The sequence below is a fragment of the Columba livia genome, chromosome 7 (assembly GCF_036013475.1).
Source record: "Columba livia isolate bColLiv1 breed racing homer chromosome 7, bColLiv1.pat.W.v2, whole genome shotgun sequence".
Taxonomy (NCBI): Eukaryota; Metazoa; Chordata; class Aves; order Columbiformes; family Columbidae; genus Columba; species Columba livia.
In genome coordinates this window covers 14,249,664-14,269,535 of record NC_088608.1, presented here as the reverse complement: position 1 = coordinate 14,269,535, position 19,872 = coordinate 14,249,664, and the positions used below count along the sequence as shown (strand labels likewise).

Genomic DNA, 19,872 nt, shown 5'->3' with positions numbered 1-19,872 from the left:
ACAGGTATAGACCATGGGAAGACCATGAAACTTTACAGCTACTTAAAAGCCACTATCATTACTCATAGAGGTAGTTTTCCTAGAATTACTTAGAATAGCAAGTGCACTATGCATGCTCCCAAGGCCAGCTTTAGAGGACCACGTCCTGTGAACAGAAGCTCCCTCTCCACTTTGCTTGTTATTTCTGTTGGGTTTGACTTGCCAGCTGTATAGTAGATAATGAGTGCTCCCTAACTCATTCTCCTGTGGGGCAGGAATTTCTCATAATCTATTAAATATTTAGACTTTCATATAGCAAGTAATGCTGTTCACTTGTTTGACTTAAATTATACCCCACTGGCAAATCAAATTAGAGAAGATTTGAGTAAATCTACCTTTTAAAACAAAAGCTGATTTTCTCCATGTTCAGCCATTTGTGGGATTAACTTTTTAATGGGTTCTTACGTGCACAGTGTTTTTGTTTTCATGGATACTAGAGGAGGATAAATTATTCATCAGGGGAAAAAATCTTCAGTGTGCGTTTTCATAGCATTTTTAGTCCCTTTTGCCCTATTCATAAATCATTCCTCATTACTAAAAATGAGTATGTTGCTCCTAACAGTTCACTGATGGCTCACTTGGACCATTAATTCAGACCTCCTCATTTAATGCATTAGGAAGCTGCCACTAGTAACGGGAAACTAGGAAAAGATCCTTTGTGACCTCCGCTCTTCCACTACAGAGAACAGACTCCGTGTCCTGCTCCTTATGCATAATTTTATAGGCACACCAGATATTGTCCAGTAAAAAAACAAAACAAAACATGTAATTTCCCCTCCTGCTCCAGTGATAAATTTGTATGGAGACGAGGAAGAAAATGGCCTTATTAATGCTCAGTAGGTTGTTTTTATAACCTAGAAAGAGGACAGAGAGAAATGACTCATAGCATCTACATCAGAAGTGGAGGCAATTTAGGCCCAAACATATAGAGGCATCACTGAACTAATATGGGAATGACTGCAACTATGTCACTAGTGACATAGATCACAAGGTATTTGTTTGTGTTCCTGGACTGCTGACAAGCTGTCATCAGTGAAAACCCATTGTCATTGAGGAACAATGCCTCACCATTTAGAGCAGAAGTAAAAGGAACTTGCCAATTCTTATCCAGGCAGTACAGCATTTATCAACTCCTTATTGCCCAGCTGGGAACAAAGAGAGGATTCTACCTATTTGAAAATTATTATTATTATTTACTACTATATTGGCAACACAGTGCACTGAACAGTTTTAGGAGAAAAATTTATGCTCCAGAATTCCTAAGGGCCAATACTCAATCCTTCTCAATACACACAATAAAACAGGGAATGAAAAAGCATTTATTTCCTTTCCAGTCCAATTCCTACTGTGCCACAAGGGTTAGTATTGAATACTATTCTGTTTCATACATTGGAGCTCTGTGCTAAACTGTAATTACCAGTGTCAAAAGAAAAGGGTTCCCTAGAATGATACCATAGTTATTCTTTGCAGTTTCCACTGCTGCAGGTGTTGCTGAACATCTTTTGAGTATTTCTGGGTACCAGAAAGAGAGGAGTGCAGAATGTCCTACTGTAACCCTATGCTCTTTTATCCCATAAAGATCAGAGAGATCCCAGTTTGGAAAAGAGTGCATTAACACCGGCCACTGAAAACATTTTGTAATCTAGAATGGCATGAATGAGCAATTACAAAGTTAGCATTTCCTTGTTGCTCTTATGAATCCATATAGCAGTGATGGTCATTAAGAATAACCCTTAACTTCACATTCAGAGTCATGTTGTCCAGCTTGGAAACAGTACTGGCATATTATAAACTAATCACTGGTGTAACATGTCTGATGTTGACTATGACAGGAGGGAGTCATAGAGACTCTGACCAACAAACCTTTATCACCTACATCCAGCTCATCGATAAACCAGCCTCTATGGCCAGGAATCTGAACTTCCCTTGCCCAATACAAGCACATCAACACAATCATGGAGCTGAAATAACCTCCACATTTCAAATCATGGCGATGTCAATGAATGTTACTTTAAATTTAGTTACTTATGTAATAACCATTCATGACAAAGCAGAAATTATTGAGCTGCTGTTATTCAAAGCCAGTTTCAACTAGACTCAGACAGAAAAAAAATCTACTATATTTACTTAAAAACCCACCTGCACCCTGGTTCACTAGAAACCTTCTTCTACTTGCAACACCACACAGGGATCAGAGTCCAAGCCTGACTCCTCTCTCTGATTTGGTACCTGCATAGGATGAGGACAAATGTTACACTGCTATGCTGCCACTGATACAGAAGGAGACCAAGGTACTAGTAACATTTTTGCCATGCGAATCATTTCTTTACGTTTCTTTCTAATACTAAAACTTTCTTAACCAGGAAACAGTCTCCATATATATGCATGTGCGAGTACATATACATATATACACACACTAAAAGTAGAACAAGCATGTCCCTCCCAAAATTATTTCCACAGACAACCTCTGTCACGGAAGAAAAACTTTTTTATCACAGATGTCCACCAACTCATCATATCCTGTTGCCCCGTCTGTAGGACAATTCTGATATTTGGAGTTGTTCAGTGCCTATGCAGGTTGAGCCCTCCGGCATTGCACTAGAGACTGAGAAGCTGAACCCTGGTGAGGTCTCCATTATGGTAGAGGAACACTGGATAAAATAAAAGCTACCATTACCTAGGTGAACACTTTGTCTCTCTGAGCTCTGTATCTTATTTTCAGTTAATATGCTACAACTGTACATTCAAGAAAAAAAAAAAAATCAAATCTGCAGGTTTTTAATTCACAGGTTACAGAACACGATAATAGTTGAACCAACCAGTATGCTAATATCCATTTAGTATTGTAAATAGGTAGGTTCATACAACTTCCACTGCTTTATACAGAACCTTTGTTGATATTGTCTAGAGCACAAACTCCTGTAGGAAATGGACAAAGTTATCAAAGTTCCAGCAAATATTTGTAAGAATATAGAAAAACAGCTAGTATTATGTGGAGGCAAAACATAGCCAGGAGGATGGGGTTTCCTCTCTTAGAATACAGATCAGGCAAGATCCTTCATGATATTTACAGATGGCTTAATGCTCTTGTTTTAACCAAGTTACTTTATTTTTTGAATACCATCTAAAATCTAACATTTTCTGTGTATCTATTTTGAAGAGCAGCTACAAACTACAAACATCCAATTTTTTTTAACTGCTTAACACAGAAGATAATGAAAAATAAATAAATCAATGTTTTGGCATCTCTTTTTTTCCTCTAGATTCTATATTGCATAGTTTTCGTCATTTAAAACATCATCAGTTGCACTGATCCAGTGAACAGATGGCATTATCAGCCCACAAGAATCTACACAAGGCAATTAGAAAACTCAGAGACAAGATTAATACAAAGAAATTAATTATCAATTATATCAGTCCAGCACTGTGTACAAAAAAATTTGTGTTTTCCTCTGACTCCACAGGGACGTGCTAATAGGTCTGCAGATGCTTTCCACTTTGCCATGTGATGCATTCAAAGCCTCCAAGAATTGTCTGCAATTTTAAACCTTTATTACATGAGGCTTATACTGTTCTCTTCCTCTCTTTCTCGGTTTGAATAGAGGGAGTTTAGTTAAGACTGAAAAAAAAACAGTCCATGTCTCTTAAAGACACTTTACCAATAGCAGAAATAAAATGTTCATGTAGATCCCCCTTTTGTTTTCTCTTCCACATCCTTCCTTTCTGCATAGATGCAGAAGAGATGTGTCCAGTGAGAACCACATCCTATGGACAGGATGCAAAGAGGCCCTTGTGTCAGCAAAACAGCTGAAGCCTGAAAAAGTGAATGCTACAGGACCAGAATATCTTTCCCCTAATCCTGACGGTAGAAGAACACAGCAGAGTCCTTTATTAAAAATAAATAAAGGGATAAAAAGGCAGTGCAGGTTACCTGGTGCCCTGTATAGACAACTCACACCCTTGAATACTTGGTAGGACTCTGGAGTCTGGAAGGTGAAGGGAAAGCAGACATGTGTAGGGATCCTCTCATGTGTCATGCCAGCAGATATACCAGCAGTTCTGTGTTTCTCCCATTATCATTTGTCTGGGAGCAGGTAGGGTAAGAGAGTAATTCAAGTTCGCTAAGTGAGCTAAAACCTGTCACATTTATAGAAAATGCATTTTTAGGACTAAAAATAAATAAATGCCATCCCACACTCCCACTGCCTTTGGATTCTTATCCATTTCAGTAGTCAGCTATCCAAACTTCACTTACTTCAAATAGCAGCAGAGAAAGGGAAGGGAGAGGAAAAGGAGACGAGGAGTAATCCACGGATTTAGAAATTATTATATATAGCAGGGAAAATATGAATATAATCACACCATATGGGACCAACTCAATTGACCTCAAAGGACTTCCTTTAGATACTTAAACGCATATCATATTGAGAAACTATCTCCAGCCTTGCTTGTGATACACTGCCTCACTTTCCTATTTGTAGAAGAATGATTATAGTGATTAAAAAACATTCACCAGTTCTATACTCAGTGACACGCTGGCAGAAGCCTGGACTTGCCATGTGCCAGGAGAGCTTCACAAGAGTGTTGTTCTACCCAGAAGCACCATATTTTTCACTTGAAGTCTACACTTCATACAAAGGTACCAAGCACATTTGAAAACAATTTGTTCTTGCTGTTAATTTATATTAAACATCCTGCTGCATTCTTATGCTATTAAGAGCAAAAAGAGAAAAAAAAAAAATGACCAAGCAGACAATATATTTGATACTGCAGTGATAATAACCCTGAAGAGATTCCTGTGGGCTGGCAATGCCATCTGCCTAGTGGATATAGAATCCAAAAACCATAGTAGTCCATGGAAAGACTGTCTTTAGGACTGGTTCAGAGCCAATAAGTGCTGGTGGAGTCAAACTGATTGAATGCTAGATAATGACAGACATGCAAGACAAGCAGTGATCAGCAGTTGATCCCTTGAACTTTGCCACGACAGGAATCCTTCTCTCAAGAAATCTTGTTATTATGTAATCATGTCTTTATTTTTCTGTCTGAAGGGATGAAAAAGCTAACATTTGGATGTTTTTCTTCCTGCATGGAACTACAAGGAGGAAAGCATGCCTGAATACTAGTTCTTTTGTCAAGAATATTTAAGTATTGGAGTCAGAGGAAAAGCCATAGATGTGTGTCCGAAGCACTGTACACAGCCTGCAAGAAAATGAGCTGCAGGCTGAAATCAGATGATCAATATTCTACCTATTTCAGCAGATCTCTTCAAAACTTAGTATTTCTGACCACACGGGTAGAAAGGTCACTGTTTAACAGACCTCTTGCTTTTACCACTGTTGAACTGACAGGTCTCATTCATGTTGTTACAATTCCCGAATACTTCTGCTGAACATGATTGCCTGAAGTATTCAGAGCCAAATTTCCTCCTGTAAGTTTTCACTTACACTTGTCTGATTCCTGCATAGTTATCGTTAATTTAGATCACTGTAAAGGAAGACTAAAATCACAGTAAACACCTTTGTTGCCTAGAAAATAAAACATCTCCTTGTCCAAGCAATTGCATGTTTTAATCAAATGCTGAAAGATAATTTTTTTCTATTTCAAAATAAATAGAAATACCTGAATACAATAGAAATACCTAGAATACACAATACTTGCCTTTTAACTGAATAGGCTTAGTAAGACAGTCTCCTGTAAGGCCACATCTAAATCTACTGCACAACAGTGGACCATACATTGACCATATATTTCCATAAGTAGTTCAATAGGAGATCTGATTCTACAACACATTGAAATTCTGCAGCTTCAGCTGACAGCTATGACCAGGTTTAAGTGAAAGGTTTGAAAGTCTCATGATGTGTAAAATAATAGGAAAAAATTCTAAGATACGTGACACCAAACCAGGTGTAAAGCCACTAACCAGGAACACTTCAGTGATTCTTTTCTGCAGCTGCAGACTGGCCCTGAGCTGCTATGTCAAAGGGGTTGGGAAAAACATAAGTTCATTTCTCATGTTTTCACTCTTTATCCCTCTCTCCAACTTTAAAAGGAAAAAGAAACTGAAGAAAATTGCTTTCAGGAACTGGAAATCTAGACTTCCCAAAGCTACTAAGGTTTCCATATCACAGAATAAGCTGCTAAAAGGCAACTAATTTGTTATACAGCAGGCAAGGCTTTGTGTCTCCTTGTTTACCTGATGAATGTAGAAGTTTTGGTTTGCCCAGATATCTGTATGCAACCCATTTCCAATGTTATGTACATGGCTATTTATTAATTTGCTAGTAATTAGTGTCCTAGAGAGAAATTCTACTGCCACTCCAGTTACCTAATAAAATAACTTAGTGCAAAAAGCAAAGTGGGAGGAATTTCTTATAATAGTATTTGGAAATTTTGATCTTTCTAATGATGTCTACTGACCCCTAGCCTGTAGCTGAGTTTCAAAGCAGTTTCTTTATAAATTCTTCATTTAATTAAAAACTATTAAACTATTACCAAAGAGGAAATTAGAATCAAATATCTTAGTTGTGGTGACCATTTTGACTTACTTAGGATTTTTACTTTACAGAAACTGAATAAATGTAAGGAGACTGATTTTAAGAGTTCCTAATTTAGAAACAAGGGGAAAAAAAAAAATCAGATTAATGCCTTGCTAGATATTCAGAAGAAAACTAAGTTGCACTCTTCCTCCCAGAAGCATATTCAATTTCCACATTAAATACTGTCCCAAGTTCTCTTCTTGTTTGCAAAACCCGTCAGAAACAAGCCTGTTGAAGCCATTGCAAGTATACCAGCATAAGCACCAGAATGCAATTTCTTTGGCCAAACTGTTCAAATTAGGGAAGGCACAGAGCAATGGTTTTACATTTGCACCTTAGCTTTCAAATAAAAGAACCTCAGCTCCTGACAGTGGCTTGCATTGAAGGTCCTAACTTGGGGAATTTGGTGACTTCTTTTGGAAAGTTTACTGGGTACCTGGGAGCTCAGTAAACCTTAAAAGCAATAGCACTTTCATGTAACTATTTAAATATAGTTCAGGACTTATAGGCACATAACATTTAGTATTTTTGCCCATATTTAAGCTTTCTTAGCCCAAAACCAAGGAAGGAAGCACAGCTCCCCTGAGCTCCAACATACAAAGGTGATTTAAGAAGGTGATGAATTTTCATGCTAGATGCAATTATTGAGGCCCGTGTATGCACACAGGTATCTTCATATGTGCAGCTAACAAGGTTTCTAGGGAACTTGTAGCTATTACAGATTCACAGGCTCCTTTGCTCAGCTCCTTGGAAAGCACTTACAGCTGATTCCATGCTAATTCATTGCTCAATGAATAAGTAAAATCTGTACGGTATAATAAAACCATTGATCATTACGCTTTAAAAAGATTGACTCCTAAATATTTAGGAAGCAGTGTGTATTCAACGGAAATGTTTATTGGCACTGGGAAATTAAACTGTCACCCGTGAAATAGTAAAACTCATTAATGCAGAGTTTCTTTTTAAGTGTTAGGAATTAACTTTATGACTGCATCAGTAATGGCAAGCCTCAGCCTTAAATCGCCTGCCATTTAGTATTCGTGAACATTATTAAAACATATTAACCGTAATTTAATTGACTGAAAATTAAAAGAGGAAAAAAAAACGGAGAAAATATGAAAGTTCCCGCCTTCAGCGCGGTGGCTCATTTGGCAGCAATTAGCGGGGGTGGGGGCAGCGCCGGCCGCGCGCCCCAGCCGGGCAGGGACGGGGCAGCGGCCGCTCGCCGCCGGCGGGGCAACAGCGCCCTCTAGCGTCCGCCGCGCCCGGCCGGGCCCCCGCCCGCCCAGCGCTGCCCGACGGGCCGCGTCCGCGGGGAGGCCACGCACGGCGGGGCTCCGCTCCCTGTGCTATCCGCCTCCCCCTCACCTATCCGGGCTGTCCCGGGGTGCAGCAGGCCATGGAGCATCTCCGTTACCCCAGGCCTGCCAGAGCCAGAGGTCCCCGGCTGCATCGAGCTCGCCGAAGCTCCCATAGAGCCCTCCGCGGCACTGCAAAACCCAGCGGCGAGGGAGGCTCTTGTCTGAAGGGACAGACTCGCTGACACCGCCCTTCGGGCCAGGAGCGATAGGTGGGAAACTTACTGGGGCCTATCTCCCGAAGAAGAAGGAGAGAACAGCTATTTCCCACACGGGATGCTGCGGGGTGCGAGGACGGCGAGCACGTCCCAAGACCCAGCCGCGCCCGTGAAAACCGACGGCACCCGTTGGACAGGGAGACGAACCCGGGTGCCACCAGCGCTGCTCCTCCAGGCTGGAGCGAGGCTGCCCCTACAAAATCCTGGCACCGGGACTCCTGCGGGAGGGACCGAGCCCTTCCAGCCGGGCAGACAGAGGCTTACAGCTTCGGCCCCGTCCCAGCCGGCGGCGGGCCTCGGCGGCACGGCGAGCAGCAGCGACACTGGCCGCGAAAAAATGCGGCCAGCGGAAGGACAGAAAACCGTGAGGGAAAACCAGCGAGCGGCTCGTTGCAGGCTCCAGCGGTTCCCGTTCACTTCCACGTCCACACCACAGGACGGTGGAGAGCAATCCCTCCATCTGGCCGCAACTTCGCATTTCTAAGATCCATTAGCACACCGGAGCCTGGCTAACTTTCTTAGAGGTCATGTTGTAATAACACCCTTTTCGGGGAGTTTCTCCCCCCACCCCCATCTCTTCCTACCCCTTCCCGCCCCAATCAACTCCTTGCGCTCCCGCTACTCACAATTTGTTGCAGTTAATCCCAGGTGCAAAAAACTGAAAAGCAGCAGAGTGAAGCCCCAGAGGGCCCGGGAATCCATGTTCAGCCCCGAAGGGGGAAGCCAGCCGCCTGCCTCTCTCCCCTGGTCCCGATCTCCGAGCGCCTCTCAGCCTTTGTGCGCTCCCTCTTCCTCCGCTCATTTACTCCATCAGCATCCAGGGACTTCGGGTGAAGGCGGGGGGCGGCCAAGGGACCCTCCTCCGCGACCCTTGGAGGAGCCACTCCAAGCTCCGGCAGCAGCGCCCGAGCCCAGCCCGCTCCCCCAGCTGCTGCCTCGGAAATTCACCTCCCGAGCTGCGGCTGGGAAGCAGCAGCCGGGCGCTGGGCACCTCCTTATAGGCGAGAGCCGCGCTGCACTCCACCTCCTCCCAGCCCCCTGGAAGTCACTCCTCCTCGCCTTCCAGGGAGGATCCTTATTGCAATCTTCACGCGTTGTTGATAAGCATCAGAGTCATGGAGTAAATCAGGTGCCTGGAGGGGAAAAAAAAAAAAATATTTTTTTTTTTCCGTTCCCCCTCCTTTGGTACTGCTGTGGCTGGAAGATTTTAAAGGGCCCCCAGCTCAGATGCTTGTTTGCTTATAAATATCTATGTTTTATATATAGATACATATACATCAAATACATACTTATAAATATTTATGTTAAATATACATACATAAAAAACGCATGTATGTTCCCGTTCTCAGGGCTCAGTCTCACCCCTAGGGAACGCGGATGGAGCCTCGGGCGGGGCTGGTGCTTCATCCGCTCTCCTGTCGCGGCTGATCCAGAGTCCCACTGCCTAGACCTCCCGGAAGGCGAGCGGAGGTGGTCCCGGGGGTCCCAGAAGAGCCGCGGGGAGCTCTCGTTAGTGCCCCCTGCCCGAAGAAGAAGACGGCCCCTGGGGCTACGGATCGGACCAGCCCCGCACCCAAAGGCTGCAAACCGCTCCCGGCTGGGGAAGGTAATGCTTGACAAAATCAAATTTCATAATTGATTGATTACCCGACTGTTCAGCAGCTGAACAGGTCGAGGTTACCTTCCAAAGAGGGGTACGGGAAAGCAGAGTTTAAAAAGCATCTTGCCTTCCCCTCTCGGGCTGTGTGCAGGCAGCGGGAGCACGCCCTGAGCTGGCACCCTGCGCCGTGCCCAGCCGCCTGCCTGCACACACGGGAGGCAAACGTCCTTCCAGGAACCCCAGCTTAATCACTGCTGAGGTCTAACCTTGTTGCTTTGTTGCGGCGTCACCCCACATCAGTAGAGTGCTATATCAAAGTCAGATCAAAATTACATTAGTGATTCTGCTATAATCTGCACGGAGAGTATGTTTGGACCATTAAAGTCCTTGTGGGGTAAAGTCCCTGGTCCTCAGCCATAATCCCTCACAATAGCAAGGAATAATCAGAAGAAACAGACTGTTCACCAAAACCATCCTGACTTGTCAATGGAAAGTGGAGGTTTAAACTGCTGTAAGCCTCAATTAAAAAGTAAAGAGGGTGAAGGAAAGACATTGTGCTTAGCTATTGGGTGCTATATCAAAAAGAGCTGTCAGGGGACATCTTAGCTTTAAAGAAGTCATCAGCTTGGAAAGCAAAAGTCCACGTTTAAAAAATAACCTAAGTATTTCACCTTTTGTTGTTACAAGTGACACAGGTGGCACAAGGTTAAATAGGAAGGATAGCTGCCTAGCACTGAGGCTGTAAGTCAGAGTCAATAAAGGATTTAGCCAGACAAAACCAAGACTTAGGAGGAGCTTAAAAGCCTAACGAACTGTCTACCTCTTCAGTTTTTGGCTTTAAATACATCTCCACACACCAATGTTTCATCTTTGCTCACACAAAGACTTGACCCAGTTGCTTTGTGCTTCACTTATGCCTGAGCCCAGTGAGATTTCAGAAACTAATGGTGGGAGTCAGTCCAAGACTGACATATCTACATGAGGTGTCTGCTGTCCCTTCCAAAGGCCCCTGAAGAAGCTGTTCAGCTAATCACCCAGGAGATGTTTGTGTAAAGGCACAGACACTATCTTCTCTGAGCAGGGCCATTTTGAAAGGAAGTGAGCTCTGATCATTTCCCTCAGTGGAAGGGGAGAGAGGGTTCACCTTCATGTTTTCTGATCCCAGTCAGAAACATCTTCTCCATATGTTGTACAGATTGTACAAAAGACTCTGGCCAAGAAACTAAGAAACATATTGCTTTGCTGCATTAGGCCAGGAGGTTGGAGTATTGAGAAAATTATGTTATTAACTTGACTTTTTCAGGTGAGTAATCAAGCTTTAGAAGTGTTAGCAGGGCTTCCAGAGCTGTCACTAGAGTAAAGCTAAACAGTAGAATATATCAGAAAGTCTTTGACACAATCACAATTTTGCAACCATGTATTCTGAATTTACAAGAGGAATTCAGAAGAAGGAGATTAAGTACGTGGTTTGTTGGGTTTTTTTCATGCTTTCCTTTTACGAAATAATTAAAATGAAATGGACTGTGTTTCAAATATTTACAATGTCTCTTTAAACTATCTGGCACAATGGCACACTTTTTAACTGACTCACTGAACTAATTAGTGGCTTGTTTATAGGGAAGCAGATGTGGAAATGCGCTATGTAGACTAATTAAAAGCCATCAATAAATATGAACCCAATCCTGCAATGCATCCCAGTGGTCACCAATATGGATCTAACTGCAGGATTTCGACCCCAGTTACACCACTGGTGTTCAAGTGACACTTGTGAGGTGCTGGTTTCCCACAGGCACACCTTTTCTGTAAGCAACTTTGCATCACAAATGCCAGGCAGGTTCCTTAAGATTTGTGAATGTTTAGGTGCAGGAGCACTATAACTGAGAAGTTATGACTGGAGTGGAGGGCTATGCAGCTGTTCTTTGCAGGAAATTATGTAAATAATGTCATGTTTAAGGGCTTTTTGCCAGCAAGATTTTTATTAGAGTAAATTTATTAATCACCATTAAAGCTGTTCAGACAAAAAGTGTGGCTCATCCTCAGCCACAGATCTGGGTACCGTGGGTTTTGGGAAAACCCAGTTGTTCATTTAGTTTTAGTGTATCTGGACTCTGTTCAAAATGGCTGCAATGGTTGCCACTTGAAAGCATTGCAAGCCTTGGCAATGAGTGAGGTTTTCATTATGCATACAGTGGCTACTCCTTTCTAATTCAGTGATAACACCTTTGTAACTCTCCCCTTCACTGTCGCACATTTTCTCCTCCTTGTTGAAAGCAAACCTGACCTTAACAGTGAAGACCCTGAGATCTTCCCTTTCAATTCCTACCTCTTCTTTGACACCTTTCATTTATAGCCTTTTGCCAGTCACTTGTTGTTCATTCTCTGTCCATTAAACAAGGCAAACACACACTACCTCATCTCATACAGATGGCAGGAGGAGAAATGTCCTCATGTCTAACACATGCTTAGAGTCTGCAGTCATGGTGATTGTATGAGCATCTTTATAATTTCACAAGCAATGTTGATAAAAATTAGGTCATCTGGGACTGTATAGAAAGGGCTAAATTAATTCTGGGTGAGAAAGCCTGACATGGGCATCCAATTGTCCTTTTCCCTGATGGCAGGTGGATGCCCATGTTAATGCTGCTCAAGACATAAGCAGTATATGGCCTGCGTGATGGGGAGAGGAGCATGAACAGCATTGGACCAGTAGCTGTTCCAATCTTACTGTCTTTACAGTGCAAGCAACAAATCACTGAAATTCAGCATTTAAGTTTTGAGCCCTGGTGTTCTACCCAAGTTTGTTCTGCCAGTCTGGAGCCTTGTTATTTGAGCAGAAGGAACCATTTGTGGGAATTAGATGAGACAATATGAATAGGAGACCAACAGAAGGATGTGAAACCACAGGGAAGAGCAGGAAAAGCTGACTGCCACAGGGGAAATAAGGGTATTCATTTGTGAAGGAGAAAGCTTTTCTATTTAAATGTTTATCTGAGGAGGTAAGTTTATCTGTGATCAGATACACTAGTTTTCTTTCCTAGAGTCACTAAACAGCATTAGTATTGCTATAACCCGTGTTGAGTTTGCCACTCGAAGCAATAACAGTTTAGCCTATGAATTCAATAAATCCAGCTGTTTGAGTAATAGCAGCTGGAAGCTTTATGTCTGATCCCAGTCATATAGCATTCAGGGAAGGAGAACAGCGTTATGTATATGAATTTTGAAGACTACATACTACCACAAACTTTATTGTACATGGCTTTTGGATTACATCATGCGGTTTCCTGTTGATAACTAGGAATTTGTCTGAAGAATATAATGTTTCTGATCAAAAAACCTGAAGGTCATGTCTAAAAAACCTACAGGTCTTGTTTTTCCTTTTTTTTTTTTTTTTTTTCTTTACAGTTCTTCCCTAGAAAAAGACAGGACTCACTCTTTAAAGAGAATACATGGGGAACTTTCATAACAGACATTGAACCCCAACCAGGTGAGTGCAACAGCAGGCTGCTCATTATCCTCGGATAGTTGCACAGCATACATAAGTCCAGAGGATAAGAAAATTTAATGATCTGCTGGGATAATCTGATGGCCAGTAGCATTTTTGAGATGCATGCTGAGATTAGGGTAGGAGAAATCAGATGTCAAGCTGTGCAGTGATTATTGGAAGACAAAGAATTAAAATCACCTCTTCCTCCCCCTTGCCTTTCCCTATATTATTTTACCACTGTCTGCTGGTATTATGGCTTTCATAACATTGTCTTGTCTGACTACGATGCTTGTTTCAGTCACAGCCAGATACAGCTGCTGGACTTAAAAGATCAATAACCTGACTAAGCCATAGTACAAATGGCTATGGCTACAAATTACCTATGGACTTCAACAGGCCTTATATGGGACGCACTTCTCCCTGGTGTAATATCAGTGACATTGTATGCTGCAGTTCAGGACAGAGTCACAGAGGTCACAGAGGACACCATCCATGGTCTGGTCTCTGTGTTGCTTCCTCACCAAACACAGTGGTCAACCTCAACTAGGCCAGCCATAGTCCTCCCTGAGACATATTGTATTCTTGTTAAAATGCAGTGTCATCCTGGTACATTTATTGTCCCAGAACCAGCTGTCCACCATTATCCAATGGAAGGATGGACTTCATGAGGTATTGGTATAAATACAAAACACATTCCGCTGATCTGATCAACCACAATCAGCCCTGAAGAGAGAACTCATACACAAACTAAATAATGCAATTTTTTTCTGCTGTTTCAAAGCCACACAAATGAGAATGAAGAAACCCCTAAAAGGTCCCTGGACAGTAAGATGTCACAGGATGGATGTAATCTTTGGAGAACAGCTGGCAACTAATGGGAACACACCATAATAAGAACTATGAGTCCCAGCTGAGTTCAAAGCCCAGAGTCTGCCTTACAGTCCTTAGAAACTTCAAGGCAAACTAGAGAGAAAAAGATATTACAGAAGGTGAGGGGGCATTTTAGCAAAAATTTCTGTTCTGTAGACATTCCAGTTCAAACCACAAAGTCACAAGAGAGACAATGTTTTCTGTATGAATGTCTATTTCCATACTAAAAGAAGGCAGCTTTATTTTTCATTCATTAGTGTGTATCAAGTGTTCATTTTGTAGAAATTCAGTCATGGAATTATAATATCTGCCATGTCACTGATGTGAGTAATGACATGTAATGAATAGACATTTGGATAAATTTTCAGAAGCAATTAGTGATTTTGCATGAACAACCAAGGTATCCCTTAAGGAACAATTTTTCAGAATGATTTGGACCTTTACCTGCTGAATATCAGTGCCATGATCTGTCTGTACAAACAGGACAGTTATAAGGAGAGGCACTATTGAACATTTGCACCTCAGCATACCTCTAATCCATAGTCTCATGGTTGAGGAGAGAAACAATCGCCTACGTCTATATATATAACAAGCAATTTGAATATCTCCATAATTTTGCAGAGTAAGTTTGCAAGGAGTGAAAAAGTAATCTAATTTCATCAAATAAATCATTTGTGACAAATGGTTCATACAGTGCTAGCACTCAGAAAATTATTAGCAACAGCTGGGCATGGTATGAAAACCTATATTCAGACATTCTTTTCACTTTTCTGTCTGTCCTTCACTGATCTCTGTTATGGATACAGGTTGGAGAGGAGTGAAAAGAAGGAAGTTGTGTGGAACCTAATGCAATCATAAGGTCACTTCTAACCTTGCTGCAATTATGATATAGAAGGAGCCAACTGAGAATAATGGAAGGTGAGACTGTAATTTAGACTCCCCTGAAAAAGAGGAAGAAATGAATATACTCTCTCTCAAAAGCCATCAGGATTTCTAGGTTTGATCTGTCAGGAATGAGTAGCTCCTGATCACTCCTGTTGCTCACTTCTCAGCATAGGCACTGGAGTCTTGGGTCCACGTTTTTTCACCAGCCTGCCTTTCTAAGGCTGCTGTTGGCATATTTTTTGATGCAGACATTGAAGGACATGGAACAGAAAATCAGATTAATTGAAGTTTCTTAACCACAGTATCACTAAATTTCTGGACAAAGTCTTTGCTGGGCTGGAAGTTACTCTGGACTAAACTACAAAATCCCTATATATATGTTATATTGTATACATAGATATATATATACACGTATATATACAGACATATGCATGTGCATAAGTATATGCAGGCAGATACATATACACATGGAAATATGTGTAAAACAGGAAATCAAACAAGGTAAATTCAGCCCTCACTAGGAGATCCATTTATTTCATAGTTACTGACTGAAAATGTTTATTTCCTCTAGGAAGTGGATGCATTTGCATCAAAATGAAACAATTCTATGTAGACCTACCACTGTCTTTTCAAAGTAAAGTGATTTTAACTCCACAAGGGATAGCTGATTACACCATAATGTGTAGGCCTGAGTCAGACACACTCATCTTACTCTTGACTTGAGCCAGCTTGAGGTATAGGAAGCCTCTGCTTTCTGCCAGTCTGGATTGCAGATTACACTGGAGTTAATGAATCCCTCCTACTCGGTAAAGATCTGCTGACAACGTGAGAATATTAACATCATGTAGCTTTGTAGAGGGGTGGATATTCAGAGGTTCTTTTGCAATCAATGTGTTTTGCATTAGTTAGGAAAAAAAGTTTTGTTAGTGATTTTAAGCAACTACTACCAAAACTGAGCCAAAATAAAAAATCCTACTTGATGCATTTTTTTTTTTCCTGACTCTCAGAGGCTGTGTTTTTTTGCTTGTTCTAAGGATAATTATATATACTTGGATGAAGTTGTGAATTCCAAGGTAAGGAAAAAAACAAACTCACTGTGAGAGTTTTTACGCCCAGGATTTAAACTAGAGCAAACAAGTCCCCCTAGGCTCCCATGAAGAGGATAAAATCTCAATCAGTCCAACTTTCTGTTCACTTCTTAGACATATGTTGAATCAATTGAGGTTCAAGTAGAAAGCGTGAAACAGTGCCACAGAGATTTTGTTGAGCTCGTACAAAGGGAAGCCTTCTTAGCTGTGTGCAAGGCTGAAGGAAGAAGGGTGCAGTGCAGCAAACCATGCCACGGAGCTCACCAAAACCCCAGGCTTTAACCTGTCATTCACACAGTTTGAACACGGAGTGAGTTTAAGCTTGAGGCTGGATTCAGACTCACTTCCAAAGGTCTCAGAGATGTATCCAGGGTCAAAAGACAGGATTAAGTCACAGAGAAAGAGTGTGGCAGAGCCAAGAGGTTAGCCCAAATTGTCTTAATTGGAACCTGTATCCTCTATTACCTCTCTTTCAGTATGTAAATCAGTTTCATAAATGTAACAACTCAAGAGGATGACAATAATCTGGAACAACAGCATACGACTCAAACCTTATCCAAATAGGGAGTGAAGCAGGGCATAAACACTTTGACTTTGTTTCTTCATCTTAAGCTTTAAGATAATAATTGCAGTCAGATCCAGGCAGCAGAGAATCTCTGCAGTGATAGGAAGGCCACAGGCTCTCAGATGTGTCATGTAGAAACCTTTAGCATTGCCTAATATGAAGAAGAAAATGTGGAAATCAGCAGTATGTATTGACACGTACCTTCTACGTGTGTTAGTATCACATATGCCATTGCATTTATTGTAAGCAACTCAATTCCCATAGTGCAATTACAGCAGATGGATAAACAAGATGGAATATACTGTTCACTTTACGACAATGATCGCATAATTCCAGCTTCGCTGCTTTTAACTGTTTGCATGAAGCACTGATTAATAAAGCTTTGCAAGGCTGTCAGACAAGGATATATGAATGTGTAAGTGGTACAAGTGAAATTATTCCCCAGTATAAATATCCTTAGCATTGCAAACCTAGTGAAGTTGTATCAGGGAGGAGCATGATTTGTTCTGTCCATCAGGTTCTCCTTGACAAAGGCTGAACAGTGACTACAATCAACTATAATCATTATCCTACACTTTCCTTCTTTTTATATCTACTTTTGCATTCATATAGACCATAAGCCTTTGAGAAACAGCTGACTTCTTCCTTGTCTATATGTATATGTGCTGTAGTCCTGATCCCACTATAAAGTTTGTAGATGCTTTCACAATATCACCGCAGGTTAACCACTACAGAGATAATTATAGCAGTCTGTAAGCACATCAGTGTGTAAAAGTCACAATAAGAAGAGGAAATAAAAGTAATGAAGAGCTTAGGAAGATGGAGGGTTAATTCCTTTATCACGAAAACATGTTACTGGGGTTTCGTTCTGTGGATTAACATTACCGATACATCCATTTTGTTAAGTGGATACAGTTATCTGCTGACACATATTCACTTGAGATGGTTGCTTATTGAGGTATCTCACAAAAACACCAATTCACATCAGTGATTTTAGCAAAACTACTACTTACTGGTTTCAGCTTTGGAGATTTTCAATCTTTTTAAATTAAAGAATGGACTATTTAACAATCATTTTGGTCCTGAATTAGAAAATGTGTTTCTTAAGATTTAAATTATTGATCAGTGTCAGGAGGAAAAAGGGTACTTAATGAAATATCAGATACCTGGCTATACTTAGGTGAATCCCTTCTCTTTTCTATCACCTCAGAAGTGATAGAAATTAAAGGTCAAGATTAAATCTGTGATGTTGTGCTTGTTAGGTGATATACCATGACTCTAGTTTATGCTGCTGGTACTTAAGATTTATGAAGGAGCTCTTCTCTTAGAATTATTGAATTCCAAAACCTCCTGAATATACCATGTTGGCCTTGGGAACCTCGATTTTGAAAACTACTTCTGGGTTAGAGCATCCCCTGATGGAACTGTAGGTAGCTCCACCTAATTTTAATGATGACTTACATCAGCTTGATGTCATGTGGTGCTAAAATAAAATGCAGAAGCTAAATTCTAAAGGTTTCATGTCATTTTAAGCTACCTGCAGAAATCAGGAGTGTTTATCTGTGGGGATCATGTGCTAGCTTGTCTCACACTGGTACAAAAGAAGATAATATCAAATGAAGAGGACATGGAGCAAATTAATTATTTTTTTTTTATTCTGTGCTAATATTCACAGCTGTTTTTCCTTTTTTTTAAATTTTTCTTTCCCTTTGTTTTTGTTTGTTTGTTTGGTTGGTTTGTTTTGTTTTTTGTTTTTTTTTTTTTTGTTGTTGTTTTGTTTTGTTTTGGTTTTTTTTTGTTGTTTGGTTTTGTTTTCATAAGCTCTTCTTAAAGTGTAGATGATAGGCTATTTACTGGGAATAATCCTGTTAGGCAGATAGTGCTGTATACAAACATCTGTCTATATATCTCATTCTGTAGGGACACCAACATTTTAAATCAAAAAGTGATTCCTAGCCCTGTTTTTCTTAGAGATCTCCCTTTTATGAAACGCCATAATCTGTATGTGTGATGTCAAATCATAAAGCATAACCCATAAAGCAGCGGTGAGAAGACACTTAAAAATGAGAAGTTTTGCCTTTTTGACATCAAACGAGTTAGTGCGAGAGGGCATAATGTAACATCCTCAGTAAGTGTTGAACAAAGGATCCCCTGCACATCAGAGGGGTCTGAAAGAGCCTGAACTAAACCCCACCAAAGAAATTAAAAGCCATTGCTTTGATTTTAATGGCTTTTTTGACGGCTTGTTTAGTGAGCTTCTTTCTCACCCAAGTATGGTGCCGAATTTTCTCACACCAGTATGTTGGGCAATAGGCATCCCCCAATTCCAGAATACCCTGAATGCAAGAAAGATCAGCATCTGGCCACAAGCCCTTTACTATCTGACTTTTTGTCTGCTGAATGACTAAACTATTTGCTTTTCTTGTCTAGTATTTACTTTTCTGAAGATAAACAGTTATTTTAATGGAGCAGGAGATTGCATAATCATTGTGAAGTCCTTGAGCTTTCTGCTGGCTGTGGAGTTCTCTATTCTCTGTTCAAGCCCAGATGAGCTATACAGTGTGAAAATACATTTAGTAAGTTTTTCATTGACATTACGAGGAAGGCATAATGACTGTCGGTCTCATGTCAGCAGGAGGTGCTGTCAAGAAGGGGAAGGAAAAAAAAGCCTCAAAACCCCCTGCAGACATTCAAGAAGAAATCTTGTACTGTTGAGTAATTACAATTCTCCAAGAAAAAAATAGACTTGGATAAACCTGGAGGCACCTTTATGTTTTTCCTTTTGAAATCTTCCATCTCCCTGACACGACACTTTGCTGCTCTGTGATTTCTGTCACCATGCCATGCTGGGCTAGTTCTTTTTTCGGGGGGGAGGGAGTATTTTTTGGTCCTTAGAGACCCCACTGTGAAATATTTAAAACAAACAAAGTCTTTGTTGAGATTTTTAAAAAGTCTTTTAATCAGCAAACAGATATATTCTTTGTCTTTTGGAAGAGAAACTGCAATTATCAGGGGAATTTCACTTCAAATGGCATGTACGTTCCTCGTGTGGGTGGTGAGGTAGGCAGGTATCTCAGTGGTAGGTTATAGTCATGTTTATTATATACTTTCAATGTTACTTCACTGATGTCAGTCTGGTGCTTTGTTCTGAGGTGCACAGGAAGCCCAGAGCAGTAAAGAGCCTCCCTTCCGTGCCATTTCCCCACTTGTAAAGAAATCATGACTG

General features: G+C 41.1%; 1 protein-coding gene across 3 annotated transcripts in view; it reads right to left on the bottom strand.

Moving 5' to 3' along the window:
• Positions 1–19,872, bottom strand: part of CNTNAP5 (contactin associated protein family member 5) — a 307,043-nt gene that overhangs the window by 269,398 nt on the left and 17,773 nt on the right. For all 3 annotated transcript variants that reach the window (XR_010474008.1, XR_002408012.2, XM_021280776.2), the window contains exon 2: positions 8,781–9,287. Coding sequence is in view for 1 of the 3 variants with exons in the window: in XM_021280776.2 (XP_021136451.1) it covers positions 8,781–8,856 (76 nt within the window). In the remaining 2 variants the exon portion in view is untranslated. The remainder of the gene's footprint in view (positions 1–8,780; positions 9,288–19,872) is intronic.